Below are 14,388 nucleotides of genomic sequence, written 5' to 3'. Positions count from 1 at the left end.
AGACACAAAGGCTATGCAACGAGGTCGGCTTTTAGAACCTCTGGTGTTAAAGGTACTAGCAAACCAACTGGGACACAAATATAAAGAATGTGGTTTCAAAATCAGTTGCAAATTACCAATTATCGGTGGCTCCCCGGATGCAGTCACTGATGATTATATTGTTGAGGTCAAGTGTCCAGTCAAACATAGTACAATGAAAAATTACTTTTTTGAGGGTGTTGTTGCCAGAAAGTATTATGCACAAATGCAAATACAAATGTTCGTACTGAACAAATTCAAGGGAGTGTTTTGTGTTGCTGAACCCAACTTTGAATCATCTGGCAAAATAAATGTTTTCCACATCGATTACGATGAAGAATTCTGTGTCGAAGCTATTAATAAAGCCATGCTGTTTTGGTCCAGAGCTATATTTCCTGTACTTAAAAAAAATGTATAGGTATACATTATTTGAAATAAATCACGTATTTACTGCACTACACTCGCTTCTTTATTCATAATAATACATGATTATATTGATTATGTACAATAGCATCATATTATTTTCATCCCATCCACCATAGTATAATATGTATTTGTATAAAGTGACAGAAAAACAAAAACAAAAAGTTTACATAAGACATATTTTTACATTTATACCTAGTATTTATTTGATAATACGTACACATGTTATTGTATTATCGCATAGATTTTTTTTGTATTTATTATTGGAAGTAAGAAAATGATTACAAAGTGGAAATTCTAACACAAATAGATATGTATTAAAAAGTGGAACATGATCACTTTGCTACAACACAACTGTATTTATATAAACTTGATGTAAAAGTAAGGCGTAATGAATGAATAGCAATCAATCCACTCTCAGTAAAATATTGGAAGCATTATTATAGTCAGTACTTGCACTGACTGGTAACGCTGGCCGCTAGATGGCGCTAGTGTAGCATGTTGCATTTCTTCGGGACAATACAAACCTAATGGCGGGCTTTAATATTCTTTTTACGTGTGAGCATAAGAACAGTAAGGTCGTATGTAGGTTACTAAATATTTTATTTTCGACTTATATAATTTATTAACGTAAAATAAAGAAAACATTTCAAATAACATGCATTAAAAAAAACCAACCCACAGAAGTCACGGGGCTAGGAGGCGCTAGTATAGCATAATCAGAATGTATGGTAAATGTAAGAAGTTGAAGGTGTTATACATAAATTATTCTACAGTATTTGATATTATCCCTTTTGGTGGCTTCATTGCCTATAAACTCTAAGTAAAAGCTCCAACATATGTTTTTATAAAAAACACATACTGGCGCTATAATTACATAATATTATACACTTTAGACTTATTCTATATACATTACATGAAGGATAAACAAAATTACACTGGTACATATTATGAATATTTATATTCAAGTTAAAGTTTATATGATAATGAAGCGCACATAACATTTTAAACTAAGCATTAGCGTAGAGCACAAAACACTAAAAGACTAATAATATTAATAAGACTAATATGATCAAATTATTGGTTTTTGTAGATTTATGAGTCCACATGCAATCATAACAATATGGTCAACTTGTTGAGTCAAATGGAAGTCTATACAAGAATGTGGCTTTAGAATATTATACTCTCTGAGCCGGCTTATTACACGTTCAACGTGTATACGCAGGGCTGCTATTTGCTTGGATAACTTCACCTCTCTTTTAGTGCTATTTACACCTGTAACAACACTTGGTGGACGCACAAGTTGACAATGTTTGCCTTCTAAAATAGTAGCTAGTTGCTTAAAACCTCTATCTGCCATCACCGACATGCCTTCAGACAAGTTGTCCAAGAAGCCGCACTTTTCCACAATCATCATATCTGTAGTACGTCCACCAAAGCCCTTTGAAATGAAGTTAATAAAGCCATCAGGAGTGATTGATATTAGGTACTTGAGTGTATTGCATTTTTTATATTCTGACCAAGTTAGTGCCTGCTGCAGTGGATTTGATGGCTTCTCTATCTGAATTTCAAAACAGTCTATGATTGATACGACATGTTTGTATCTTGCTCTGAATGGAATTGGTAGTAAGGCTTCTATTGTTTCTGACTTAGGCCAAAATACCAGTTCTGCAAGATGACGAGATAACTTCGGTAAACTTTGCTTAAAGATTCTTGAAGCTTGAGCCTCAGAAAGGCCAAATTCATCACCTAAAATGCTGAAACTAGAGTTTAATTTAATTTTTTTTAAAACGATTAAAACATTTAAAATGTTTATATTTTCAAGGAGTGCTAGGGTTTTAACAATCCAATAAAAATCTTTAAGGATTCCTAAATACAGCTTTGGTTTGTTTTCAATATGCTGCAGAGTTAATTTCAATGACAGACTTTTGAAATCACTACTTGAACTACTATCAACGTACGAATCTGACGTAGCTTGTTGGGAGTATTCTGAACCAGATGCCGATTCCGAGGCAGAACTGTCTGGCTGAAGAGTGACATGCTTTAGTTGTACATTCTTGGTATTTTTATTATGCTTCACAGGAGAAGTACTTACGTCACGAGTAGTTAAACACTCGATTGGACCCCTACTGTGTTCTTTTCCTGTATTTGTCAATTTACTTTTGAATTTCTTTTTCAAATTGCATTGAATGGCTTTCGAATCAGTTGCGTTCTCAACTATCAACATGTGAAAGTTTTCTTCGGAGCTTGATGTATCTTGTGGTCCATCCACATGTTGTTGAAGTATTTGGAGTCCAGAGCATTGAGGCTTCTCGAGAGGAAACGACACTTCCAGTTCAACGTAGTCTTGAGGTTGATTGATGATCTGTTGTGGCACAGACTCATCCACATCAGACAGGCAAGGAGACATTGGCTCGAGACTTGCAACAAACACTTCACCGCCTTTAGATGAGCTTGGATGCTGATCCACCACATTGAGTAGATCTCGCCCATCAGCTCCAATTTGACATTCAAATTTATGAGGAATGGTTCCTTTTTTTAAAAGCACCCTTTTACTTAGATGTTGGGGCCATTTCCGAGCATCCACGCTTAACTGAAAATAAAAATACAACTTATCAAGAGACATTGTATTTATTCAATACAAACTTAACAATGCAAATATAATAAGTATCTTCATTTGAGAATAGCCTGCAAAAGTGTAACAATATTGTAATGTGTGTAGGCTTGTTGTCACTAGGTAATAGACCCACCTACTCAACCTACTGTACTATTCAGCAAACTATTCGTGAAGCATGCAACAAAGAAAAATATGTATTTTTTAAATATTGTGTTCAAACAATAATATTGTAAAAAATATACTTACATTAAAATGATCTTCACAGACATATCGTACGGTTTTATTTGACAGTTCACCCAATTGACTGGACCTATGAATTGCAATACACCATTGTTTTCTAATTGCTGAAATTCGCGGTACAACGAAAAATCTTTTTTCCTTAGTAGTCGCCGAAGTATTTGGGCACAAAGGAACCATACAATATTTATAATTATTTTTACGATCTCGGATCCTACGGTTACTACACGAATCCATGTTTAATTAAATAACAAAACAGTAACAAAACGCAGCGTTAGAATTGGAAGTACTTCGTTTTGACATGACAGATATTATTCAGAAGTGACAGATGTTATGATGTGAAAATCGTACAGATTATCCTTCCGTGGCGGCTGTCTTAGAAGTATAATGGTGATGGTCCTGATTTTAACAAAATCAAATTTTATAATATATTATTATGAGTTTATGAGTACAAGAATAATTTAAATCGCAACATTTGGATAATATCAAACAAGAGGTACAATATCAAGTTATATGTTATATAACTAGAATGTGCAGCTGTTAAAAATAGTCTCATTGCAAAAACAAAAACCAACCTTGGTACATATAGAATATATAGGTACTTCGACCAACTAAATATATTTTATGAGAACCTTCTTTATACTTGTTTATATATTTCATATTGTTGATAAACCTTCCCCTTTAATTCATTTAATTTTATTTACATTAGGTTTTATTGTAAAATATTTGGATTAAGTGACTGAACATTATAATCGTATATATTCACCAATCCTATAATATTGTGTATAAGTATATTTATATTATATGTCATCTCATTTAATATGGCAGACTGAGATTGCAATATCCTCCCAGTACTGCTGGAATAAAACTTTAAATAAATTAATAAGGATTAATGATCAATAAGAAGGTTCAAGGAAAAAAATATTTATGAGATGTAATATTTTTGGTATGCCTCGTTATTCTCCTCTGCCATTCGTGTGAAATGCGTCGTTTTTTTTTTTAAATGTTTTTGGGCTATGTAATTATTTTGTTTTCGCACCCATAAATTATGTTCCGTCTTTCCGGTTTATGAAAAAATGGTCCGATTTTTCGGATTAAAATTTTCAAAAAATCGCCATGGTTTCAAAAATACGATTAAAAAAAAAAAAAAAATACAGAATGTCTTAGAATATTTGCCTAAACCGGAAAATAAAATAAAAAAATGGGGTGCAAGAGGCCTATTGCAAGTTAATGGTTATTATCTGGTTTGTAGTTATATCCCTTTGATATGTCCCTAGGTATCTACGTGACTTGAATTCACAGAATGGCCAAAGCGAACACGTGCGCCCGCATCTGTCTCTGTAATTTTACACGCAGATTGAGGCGGCAGTTCGCATTATTAGACCTTAAATATTTAGTGAATAGCCTGGCCGGCAAGCGCAATAAAAATTTAGAAAGCCAACTTAGAAATACACCCATAAAGTCGTAAATAAGTAAGCCCTCTCAACAGACATACTGTAAATTTCGAAAATCCCAAAATGTTGCACTTTGGATCTAGAACGGAACGCATTAATGTAGTAGCTGCCTCCAGTGAGTTAGCACCACAGTATCCTGGTGATTATTTAGCAGCTAATACCGTAAAGCCGACTATCGACATCCCCGAATACGGAGCTGACCTTGGAAAATATGTATTGCGTAGCATCATATCTGGGCAGATGGACATTTCATTAGCTAAAGCCTTTATATTTGATAGAATTGCAGTAGATGTTCAAGATCTTAAAGAGGATTGGACCAGTTATAACATACCAATAGGGAAAGAAAAAGCAAAAATATCAATTCGGGATCTATTCACTGTCACGAGAACAAAAGGCGCATGCACAAGGGACATGGATCAGGGCTACAAGGAGGCAGACGACAGATGGATGATTCTGGCCCTTTTGGCACCATATAGATTGGCCCAGACATCAAATGAGGACTACAGGGCAACATTATCCGCTCGGATTTTAGAGAGAGTTATCACACTAGGAAAATCCCCGACTCAAACAGTCGCCATTGACACATATTATCATCTATACTCTGCTTGGGCTCTAGACCCCAACTACCGGAAACTGGTTGCCGGAATTGATATGTTCTACAACCGATTCCGAGACTCCAACAACGCAATTGTCAGGATGTGCACTTTATCTTCTCGCTATAGAGACTGTTCGGCCCTCTTATCTCTGGGATACATCGCCAAGTTGTTAGGAACAAACCTACAAGACTTTTGTGAATGGGTTTTTGTAGAGGCCATCGGGGATGAAATAAGGAGAATGATGCGAGACGGGCAGGAAATCGACCAAAATTACTCATACTGTCCGTATATGATGGACCTTGGTTTATCACAGAAGTCTCCGTACTCAGCATCTGCAAACCCTAATACACACATGCTAATACATTCCATCGGGACTACTTTTAACTCGGAAAGGTCAAAGCATGCACGGATGATGTCAGATTCCAACGTCACCTCTGTTCTAAGCAACTCACAAATAGTGAGCTTTGCTTTCAATAAAATCGCAGACCTAACTAAAGTTTTAGCTCGAGATGAGGGATCGTTCGCGATCAGAGATAATGAGCGTGTTGCCGGTATGTATCCTGCCAGTTTAGACGCTGACGAATGGCTCCTATGGTATCAGGGACAAAGAGACGGTCTGCCGCTGTCTGTATTGGAATACCATCACAAAATATGGAGCAACCTGAAGGATTGTCGAGCAGGGACAATAGGGCATTATCTAAAAGGCAAAGGTGCGGGAGCAGAGGAATAAACAATTGATCCTTCAAACTGCATAATGATTTAGTATAAACATTCCTGAAATACCTACTCCTAAAGACTGAGTTACAATATCTTGTAGCTAAAAATAAGAACCTATGTATGATCCATAATATTTTACAAAATCTGACCTGAATAAGTACAAAATCTGAAATGGGAAACGTTAAGCCAGCGACCCGGCAATAAAAACCTTCGCCCAAGGCTAGACTATATTGCAATCGTTTGAAGGTCTTTTGTAAAAATGTAATTTTAACATATTTTAAAATAATAATAAATCTAGCGGTGAGAATGGCGATGCCAGCGCCACGGACTGAAGTGGTGTAAATCGGAACCACTTTAGTTCCAGCACCCCACCACAGGCGTGCTTCGGTCGCCGGATCACGCAGCTGAAGACGGATTTTTCAGCTACCGACAGTGATCATCTCGCCCCCCCTTGGAGCGGTCGCCGAGGCGGTTCCGCCTAGGAAGCTGCCCTCTCGACAGTTACTGTTTCGCCTCAGGAACAGTGATCATCTCGCCGTCCCGTGAGGCAGTCGACGAGGCGCTTCTGCCCAGGAAGCTGCCCTCTCGGCAGTTCCCATCCCACCACTCAAGAGTGATCATCTCGCCCCCCTTGAGCGGTCGCCGAGGCGCTTCCGCCCAGGAAGCTGCCCTCTCAGGAGTCGCTGCCTGCCGACTCCGCCCTTCGGAGCCTTGGCCCAGGCTGAACTAATTCCGCCCTTCGGATCCAACCCAAGTTGCCGCTTGTGTTATCGGTGATAAGTGCGAACGTGGAGATCCGCGGTTCCAGATAAGAATTATAATTTAAGACTATTACTAAGCCTAGATTAAGACTAACCCTCAACGTTATATATTTTTTTAAATAAATTTTTAATAGTGTTTGTAACTAAGTAATTTCTTTTTTTTTACTCGTTCCTCCTTTTCTTTTACACGCATAGTATTAATATTAAATTCCCTTGAGTATAGTAGTAACAACTTAAAAGGTCGGATTTGTTACAGAAGATGCATTAAGAAGTACATTTGTTTATTTTTAATAAACATTTATGTAAAAGCGTGGTTTAACAGCCCCAAACCCACTTTGGCCCCCAACCAAGACCTACAATTTTTAAAATCTCTTGTAAAATATAGAGAAATCGATAAAGAACTTGCAGACAAGGCACTGTCTAAAATGATAAATCATCTGCGGTACCTCAATTCTGAGCAAGTCGCATTTTCTTTCTTTGGTGAAAATTTAGAAAAAAGTGTCAAAACAAGCATGGCTGTAAAAAGTCTACAATTAATTCCAATAGAGTGATAGGGATGTGAAAGCAAAACTCAGTCTCCATCAAGTGGATAATTTATTGAACAAAGATATCGATTTTTTTGTTTCTCATCAAACTATAAATTTTTTCAAAAGATTTGAAATTGATACAGAATTTTTAAATACGCATCCTGATATATGGTGTGAAAATGCACATTATTTAAAAGCAAAAAAAATAGTGAACGGTTTCAAGGTTGTCAATGACACAGCTGAAAGAGGGGTAAAATTAATCCAAGACTTCAATTCCTGTTTGACAAAAGACGAAGAACAATGACAGTTTCTGTTACAAGTTGTCGGAATGTCGAAAAATTTTTCCGGACTCTTCAAAAGCCACGTTATCTAAGCCATTACCACCTTAATCTGATAATTAATTGTAAATGTAAATAATAATAATAACTTCTTTCTTTCATAATGCTTTCTTTTGTATATTTTAAATAATAAAACTTTGAACATTAATTCTTCTTGTTTTTTATACCTTTCTGCATTTGATTCTCGTAAATCCATCATTTTCAATTTGGATTGTGCTGTATTTACTTTGAAAACAGTTTTAACTACACCCTTTTTTATGTACCAATTGAGAAAATAAATAAAGCAAAATCTGGACAGCACATGTAATTAAATCTTGCAATATTGTTAGGTATTTTATAAAAAAAAAAAAAAAAATTATAGAAAGTTAAACTTCAACCTTGACGAGGCACGGGTTAACCTTATCCAATTGAGCTGAAACTTCACCAATCTAATTTTTTAGCCAATTGGCAGCTTTTAGGGGGGTCAGCACAAAAAATTCAAACATTGAATTTTTGTAACCACCCTAATATACACTAAGGGCCGGTTTTATAACCATTTATAACCATCCGTTAGTCACGCTTGATACCATTTTTAACAAATATTTGGTCTACTGCTTGATTTCGCCGTTTTATAAACATTCGCCAGGCTACCGGTCGGTTAAGTAGCGGTTAACGCTTTACCGACTGATTTCGGGCAGTTAAATGGATAACGATCCGTTTGCTGTTCATATGCTGACATTTTTTGACAGTTCTGTTATCAGTAGTTGTTCCCGGCGCTCACTTATTTGGAATCGTGCACTATTTTTGAAATAATATTACTATATAATTTGTGTTTGTGCAATGGATTCCTCATCGAGCAGTGAAAGTGAAGATGGGTGATTGATAATTCTCTAAGATAGTTCATCGAGCAGCAGTGAAGACGAAGTTGCAAGACGCAGACAACCGCGTGTTTTTATGCATAGACTGGACTATTTTAATTATTTCGCAGATATAGATTTCAAAATGAGATTTCGTTTGTCAAAGAGGACCGTTGCTCAAATTTTAAATATAATTGGAGCTCAATTAATGCCGGCGACATATCGAAATCAGCCAGTTACGCCAGCCCAGCAGTTATTATTAACACTACGATTCTACGCTCTGGGATCAATGCTTCAAGCAGCCGGCGATTTTACAGGAGTCTCCAAGTCGACGGCGTGCATTGTTGTATGGAGAGTGACGCAGTTAATAGCCTCCATGAGAAACGTATACATAAACATGAATAGTGACGGAGTTCAAGACTTGTACAGGATAGCAAGATTCCATCGGTGCCATTGACTGCACCCATGTCAGGATCCAGTCACCCGGAGGAGACCAAGCGGAAACTTATCGTAACCGCAAAGGTTATTTTTCTTTGAATGTGCAAGCTGTGTGTGATGCTAAACTTGTGCTTAGGAATGTAGTAGCAAGATGGCCAGGTTCTGCTCATGATTCAAGTATATTTAATAACTCCTCTCTTAAAGCCAGATTTGAACAAGGTGAATTTGGCGACAAGACGGTGACAGCGGTTATCCACGAACCAAGTATTTAAGGAAACCACTGAGCAATCCTTTAACAGAAGTGGAACGATTGTATAATGAGTCCCAAATAAGAACCCGAAATAGTATCGAGCGTTGCTTGCGTTGGTGTGTGGAAACGTAGGTTCCCTGTGTTATTCTTACCAATAAGGCTTTCCCTACACCGCGTTGAGGGTGTCGTCGTGGCTACTGCACTACTGCACAATATCCCATGGAAGCACCCCAACCACCGGACCAACAAGATCCTGCCAATATTGTTGATGAGGATATGACTATTGATAATGAACTATATAACTTCATTAATTTTTGTTGTTTGTTTTTGGGGTGTTATGCCGTGTTGCGCTAACTCCTTCTTTAGCCGACGTTTCGGACAGCGTTGCAGTGTCCATCATCAGGGCAGATCCGGTAGATCCGAAGATGTTAATACTTATTTTGGGAGTCTGCTTTAATAGTGCATCTAAAACCACATTGTACTCCAGGGTATCTATTCCAGAGTCTCTACCACGAATTACTCGCTATGCGCCATCTACAAACAAAAATCTCTACGACTTTTGTCATAAGTTCTATTTATACATTCTTGAGTGTCGCACGGTTGAAGAGATGACTGTGTTGGCAACCCTGTGAATATTGTCTATGTTTCTGATGTGTTTGAGGTTTCTATGGAGTTAATTTGAAATGTCAAAAACAAACCGTTGCCGCGTAGTTCTGTCAACGTTTTTATTTGCTACCGCACTTTTTCTGAAATGAATGGCGGTGGTGGATACATATCGAAATGCCAGAAAAATCTTTTAATAGAGCAGGCCTGCGATTCTGGAGTTAAACGATCAATCGTTTTCGTATGCGCCGTCTTCGAGTGGAAAACTACTAGTCGTCGCGACTAACTTTTTCGAATGTTTCAATTTTACGTATTCTTGAGCGTCGAACGGTCGAAGTTGGTAGAAGAGATGATTATATTGGCACCCCTGTGAATATTGTCTATGTTCCTGATGTTTTTGGGATTTCTATGGTGTGACTGTCAAACAGACAACAGTTATTCGTTATTCAAAACAGAAATGGCTGCGGGACATATTACAAATTGCCAAAAGCAACTCTTAATTGAGCTTGTAAGCTCCGATAAAGACTAAGGACGGGTTGTTTCGGAGAATTTGAACAATTCATCAAATTTCAACATTCATTTACGGGTTCTGTGAAAGTCCTATTCATATTCTGTTATTATATCATTATAGGCTAGTTGCTTGAAAGAACTGAAATAAAAACAGAACTTAAAAATATCTTTCACAGAACTTGAAAATTAACATTGAAATTTGAAGAATTGTTCATGTTCTCCGAAACAACCCGTCCTTAGTAAGTGGGAAATTTTCACCCACTTTTACATTTGGGGGAATCCCGGCGTATATGGATAGCTATTGCCGATCAACTAAATGCCCTGGCAGGAGCGAATAAAGACTTTAAACACTGGAGAAAGGTTTGTTTTAATTCATTTCCATTAATTTGTGTGTATTGTACATTTAATGTCTATTTGTTTGTCAGCTTGCTCAACATGGTGAATTGTAGCCAACATCGCTGGTAAATTAGCCATTGTAAAATTGTAATAGGATTGTATAACTTTATAAACCTCTTTGTGGGTCCGAACGTTCGCGCGGTAAAACTAAAATTGACAGCTAGACTAGATTTTGACAGCCAATTCCATAGAAACGCCCAACAACCTACCACTCGCCGCCCTGTTTCTACTGGTTATACCCAGTAGTTGTTGTGTGGAATGACTTTTGACGTTTGGCGTCTATGTATGTACCTTCGACCAATTTCGGGAATAGCAACGACGACCAACGTACGTACTTTCGACGGCGATTACGAGCGCCCTCGATTCAGGAATAGAGCCCCTGGTTGGTGCAGACCAAGCTTTTTATTTCCAGAAAAAAAAAAAAAATAACAATTTTCACTTAGTTAACTAGAATTTTAATTCTATTGCATTGTGCTACAGTACGATGTTGCTCACTTTCAATGTGTGTTATCGTATATGTATTACTTTTGAATGTGTGTTATCTGTGTGCTATATTGTCTTGTACTTTTGAATGTACGTTATCGTATTGTCATTCAAAGTGTTTGTGTACTTGGGACGCTTTAGTAAGTTCTATGATTGTATGCAAGAGTCTGTTATTTATTTTATATAACGGGAGATATTGAATTTAAGATATAAATATTGTATTATAATTGTATATTGAGATAGAACCTGCAGACAAGCAGCCATGTGGCAGCTTCGTGGGACTATCTACACATTGTCTAAAAAAAAAAAAAATGTAATAATTTTTCAGTCAATAAAGGTCTTTAAATTCAAAAAAAAAAATTCAAAAGACGAAGCGTTGATGTCTGGTAAATTTTCATCTATTTTCACCGTCAGGGAATCTAGAAGAAGGTGGACAGAGATCGCCGAGAAGCTGAATGCTCTCGCTGGGGCAAACAAAGATTTCAAACATTGGAGAAAGGTTAGTACATATATACTAATTTACATTATTTATGTATATCGTACGTTTAAAATGTATTCTTGTTGCTCGAATACTTCGTTTATTTATTCAACAAAACGAATATGATGTTCATATGGCGTTTCATTTTAACCTAATTTGGTTGTTAAAATTCACGCAACCTCATGTCGATCGTTTCAAAATCTAAGAATATGACTATTTTAACTAACTATCCATCACGCTGTTTTCTCAGGGGTGGGCACAGAGGATGGACCGCCAAATAACTCGGTCTTGGCACACACTCCGTGTCTTATTCACATTCATACATCATCTCATATATAATCTTCTGTTATTCTGACTCATGACATGACCCGACTCAAGTATCTGATTCTCTTGATCGTGCCATGTCTTCCTCGGGCGTCCCTGAAATCTTCTACTATTCTCATTTGTGATCCCTAGCTTGAATATTTTAAGATGTTATAAAGTGTATTTCTACATTACTTTTATATGTATTGTCAATAATGAATATTTTTCAAAATTGTTTTCAGACATGGCAAGATTTAAGATCCAAAACGCACTCGAAGAACTCCGCCTTGAGACAGCATGCGGCTGGGGCTGGAGGTGGACCACCGGCGCCAGCAGCTCACCTAAGCACGACTGATGGGACGATCCTTCAACTCATCAATCCTGTTTTGTTAACAAGCCACCTGGGAGTTGCACCTCCTGTTGCTGGCTGCAGCAGCTGGCAGTCTTTCGAGAGCGTTGAGGTACCGCTGTGCTCTTGGAGGCCCCATCACTCTCGAAGGCATCACCACTGTTGGAGGCAACACCTTCCTTGAAGGAACCCGTCACCATTGAACCTCCACCCGTGCAGACTCGGAGGCCAAATATGGCATCACGTAGAGTGGTAAATGCAGTAAATGCATCTAACAGATTTTTAGAACAGGGGGACCAGAACATGATAAACCAACAAATTTTTTTTAATGGGATGCTGGCATTAATGACGAGGCTAACAGATTCTGTTGAAATACACAACACACAATCAATAGAATTATTAAATACGATAATAAGACTGTTAGAAGAATCAAAGGCCAAATCTAACTTATAATTTGATGTTATAGTGATTTGTTTTTGGGATATTGTTTGATATCTCAAAGCAGCTACCTCAGCTTCCTCTATGTTGTGTATTGCAGTCAACACCGCCGGTAAATCAGCCATTATATTACCTATAACTCGGTATCTTTGTCAGGTAATGATTTTAGCAAAACAAACTTATCAGACCTGAGTGGTTAAAACAACTTTGCAGAACTAAACGAATCCGATACCAACTTCGAAAAGCGCGAGGGAAACGATCTTTTTTTTTTTTGTATAAGGCAATTCACCAGGATGCATTGAGATTTTGACAGTTTTGTCGATCTGTACTGCTTCGACCCACTCGTTGTTTAAGTCGAATGAATTTTGACGTATGGCGTGTAGTATGTACTTTCGGTGAGACTCAAGAATAACAAACTCTACCAGTGTATGTACTTTCGGCGGAAATTGCGAGCGATCGAGACTGGGGAATGGATACCCAGACCCGGACAAAATCTCTAACCAAATTCTGATTAATCTACGTGAATATATAGCTATACCTCTTTTACACATATTCAAACGAAGTTTTCGCCAAGGGATTGTCCCGAATAAACTAAAAATTGCCACTATAACGCCAATTCACAAATCGGGAGATAAAACTTTAATCTGGAAAAAGCAATGAAAAAAGATTAAGAACCTACCTAGAGAAACACAACTTGCTTTCAGGTCGTCAATTCGGATTTCGAGCTAAAAAAAGTACAGAGCAGGCTATGTAGTTCTCCTAATACAACACGTGTAAAAATCGAGGAAAATCTTGGTGTTCCGGTAACAACTCTTAACAATATTATGTCGAAATGTGCCATAATAACAAAGCAATCTTTGGATGCCACTCCACTGCACAGAAAAAAGCAGAAGCCTGGCAAATATGATAAGGTGGAGACCATTCTGCTTGAATGGTTCAGGCAGAAACGGGCCTTAAACCTCCCCTTAAGTGGAGTCATCATTAGGGAAAAGGCCGAGGATATCGCCAGAAGATTGAATGTAGAGTTCACGGCTTTCAATGGCTGGATTGACAGATTTAAGAAGCGTGCTGCTCTTGTGTACAAAAGTGTGAGTGGAGAATCTAAAAGTGTAGACAATGAAATAGTGGACTCATGAAAGACAACGGCACTCCCAAGTATCCTGGCTCAATATAAGCCACAGGATGTATTTAATGCCGACGAGTGTGGATTGTTTTTTAATTTGCTTCCAGACAAGACGTATGATTTTAAAGGAGAAAAGTGTCATGGAGGCAAAAGGAGCAAAGAACGGATCACTGTTCTCGTCTGCGCCAACATGGATGGGTCGGAGAAGTGGCCGTTACTTGTGGTGGGCAAAGCAGAAAAACCCCGCTGCTTTAAAAATGTACGGACACTACCGTGAACATACACAAATAATTCTTCTGCGTGGATGACATGCAAAATATTTCACCAATATCTGCTGTCGATGGATAGGAAGATGGCTGCCCAAAACCGCAAAGTTATTCTATTTTTGGATCAGTGTGCGGCACATCCTAAAGATGTGTCGTACCTAAAAAATGTGCAGGTTTCTTATTTACCGGCACAACACCACATCAGTTCTACAGCCTATGGACCAAGG

General features: G+C 37.7%; 2 protein-coding genes across 2 annotated transcripts; one reads left to right on the top strand and one right to left on the bottom strand.

Annotated features, from left to right (window-relative positions):
- Positions 1 to 593: 593 nt before the first annotated feature.
- On the bottom strand, positions 594 to 2,752 carry LOC149418705 (uncharacterized). The gene has a single exon (XM_089638929.1). It carries the CDS (start codon positions 2,666 to 2,668, stop codon positions 1,514 to 1,516), a length of 1,155 nt encoding a protein of 384 aa, XP_089495055.1. The 5' UTR covers positions 2,669 to 2,752; the 3' UTR covers positions 594 to 1,513.
- A 713-nt stretch (positions 2,753 to 3,465) lies between these two features.
- On the top strand, positions 3,466 to 14,388 carry LOC149418704 (uncharacterized). Its single transcript, XM_089638927.1, has 2 exons — positions 3,466 to 11,703; positions 12,228 to 14,388. Exon 1 carries the CDS (start codon positions 4,813 to 4,815, stop codon positions 6,073 to 6,075), a length of 1,263 nt encoding a protein of 420 aa, XP_089495053.1. The 5' UTR covers positions 3,466 to 4,812; the 3' UTR covers positions 6,076 to 11,703; positions 12,228 to 14,388.

This window comes from Hesperophylax consimilis, chromosome 13 (genome assembly GCF_061612785.1).
Source record: "Hesperophylax consimilis isolate HC1 chromosome 13, BYU_Hcon_1.0, whole genome shotgun sequence".
Taxonomy (NCBI): Eukaryota; Metazoa; Arthropoda; class Insecta; order Trichoptera; family Limnephilidae; genus Hesperophylax; species Hesperophylax consimilis.
The sequence above is the reverse complement of the archived record's forward strand: the minus strand, read 5'-3'. Positions and strand labels throughout refer to the sequence as shown.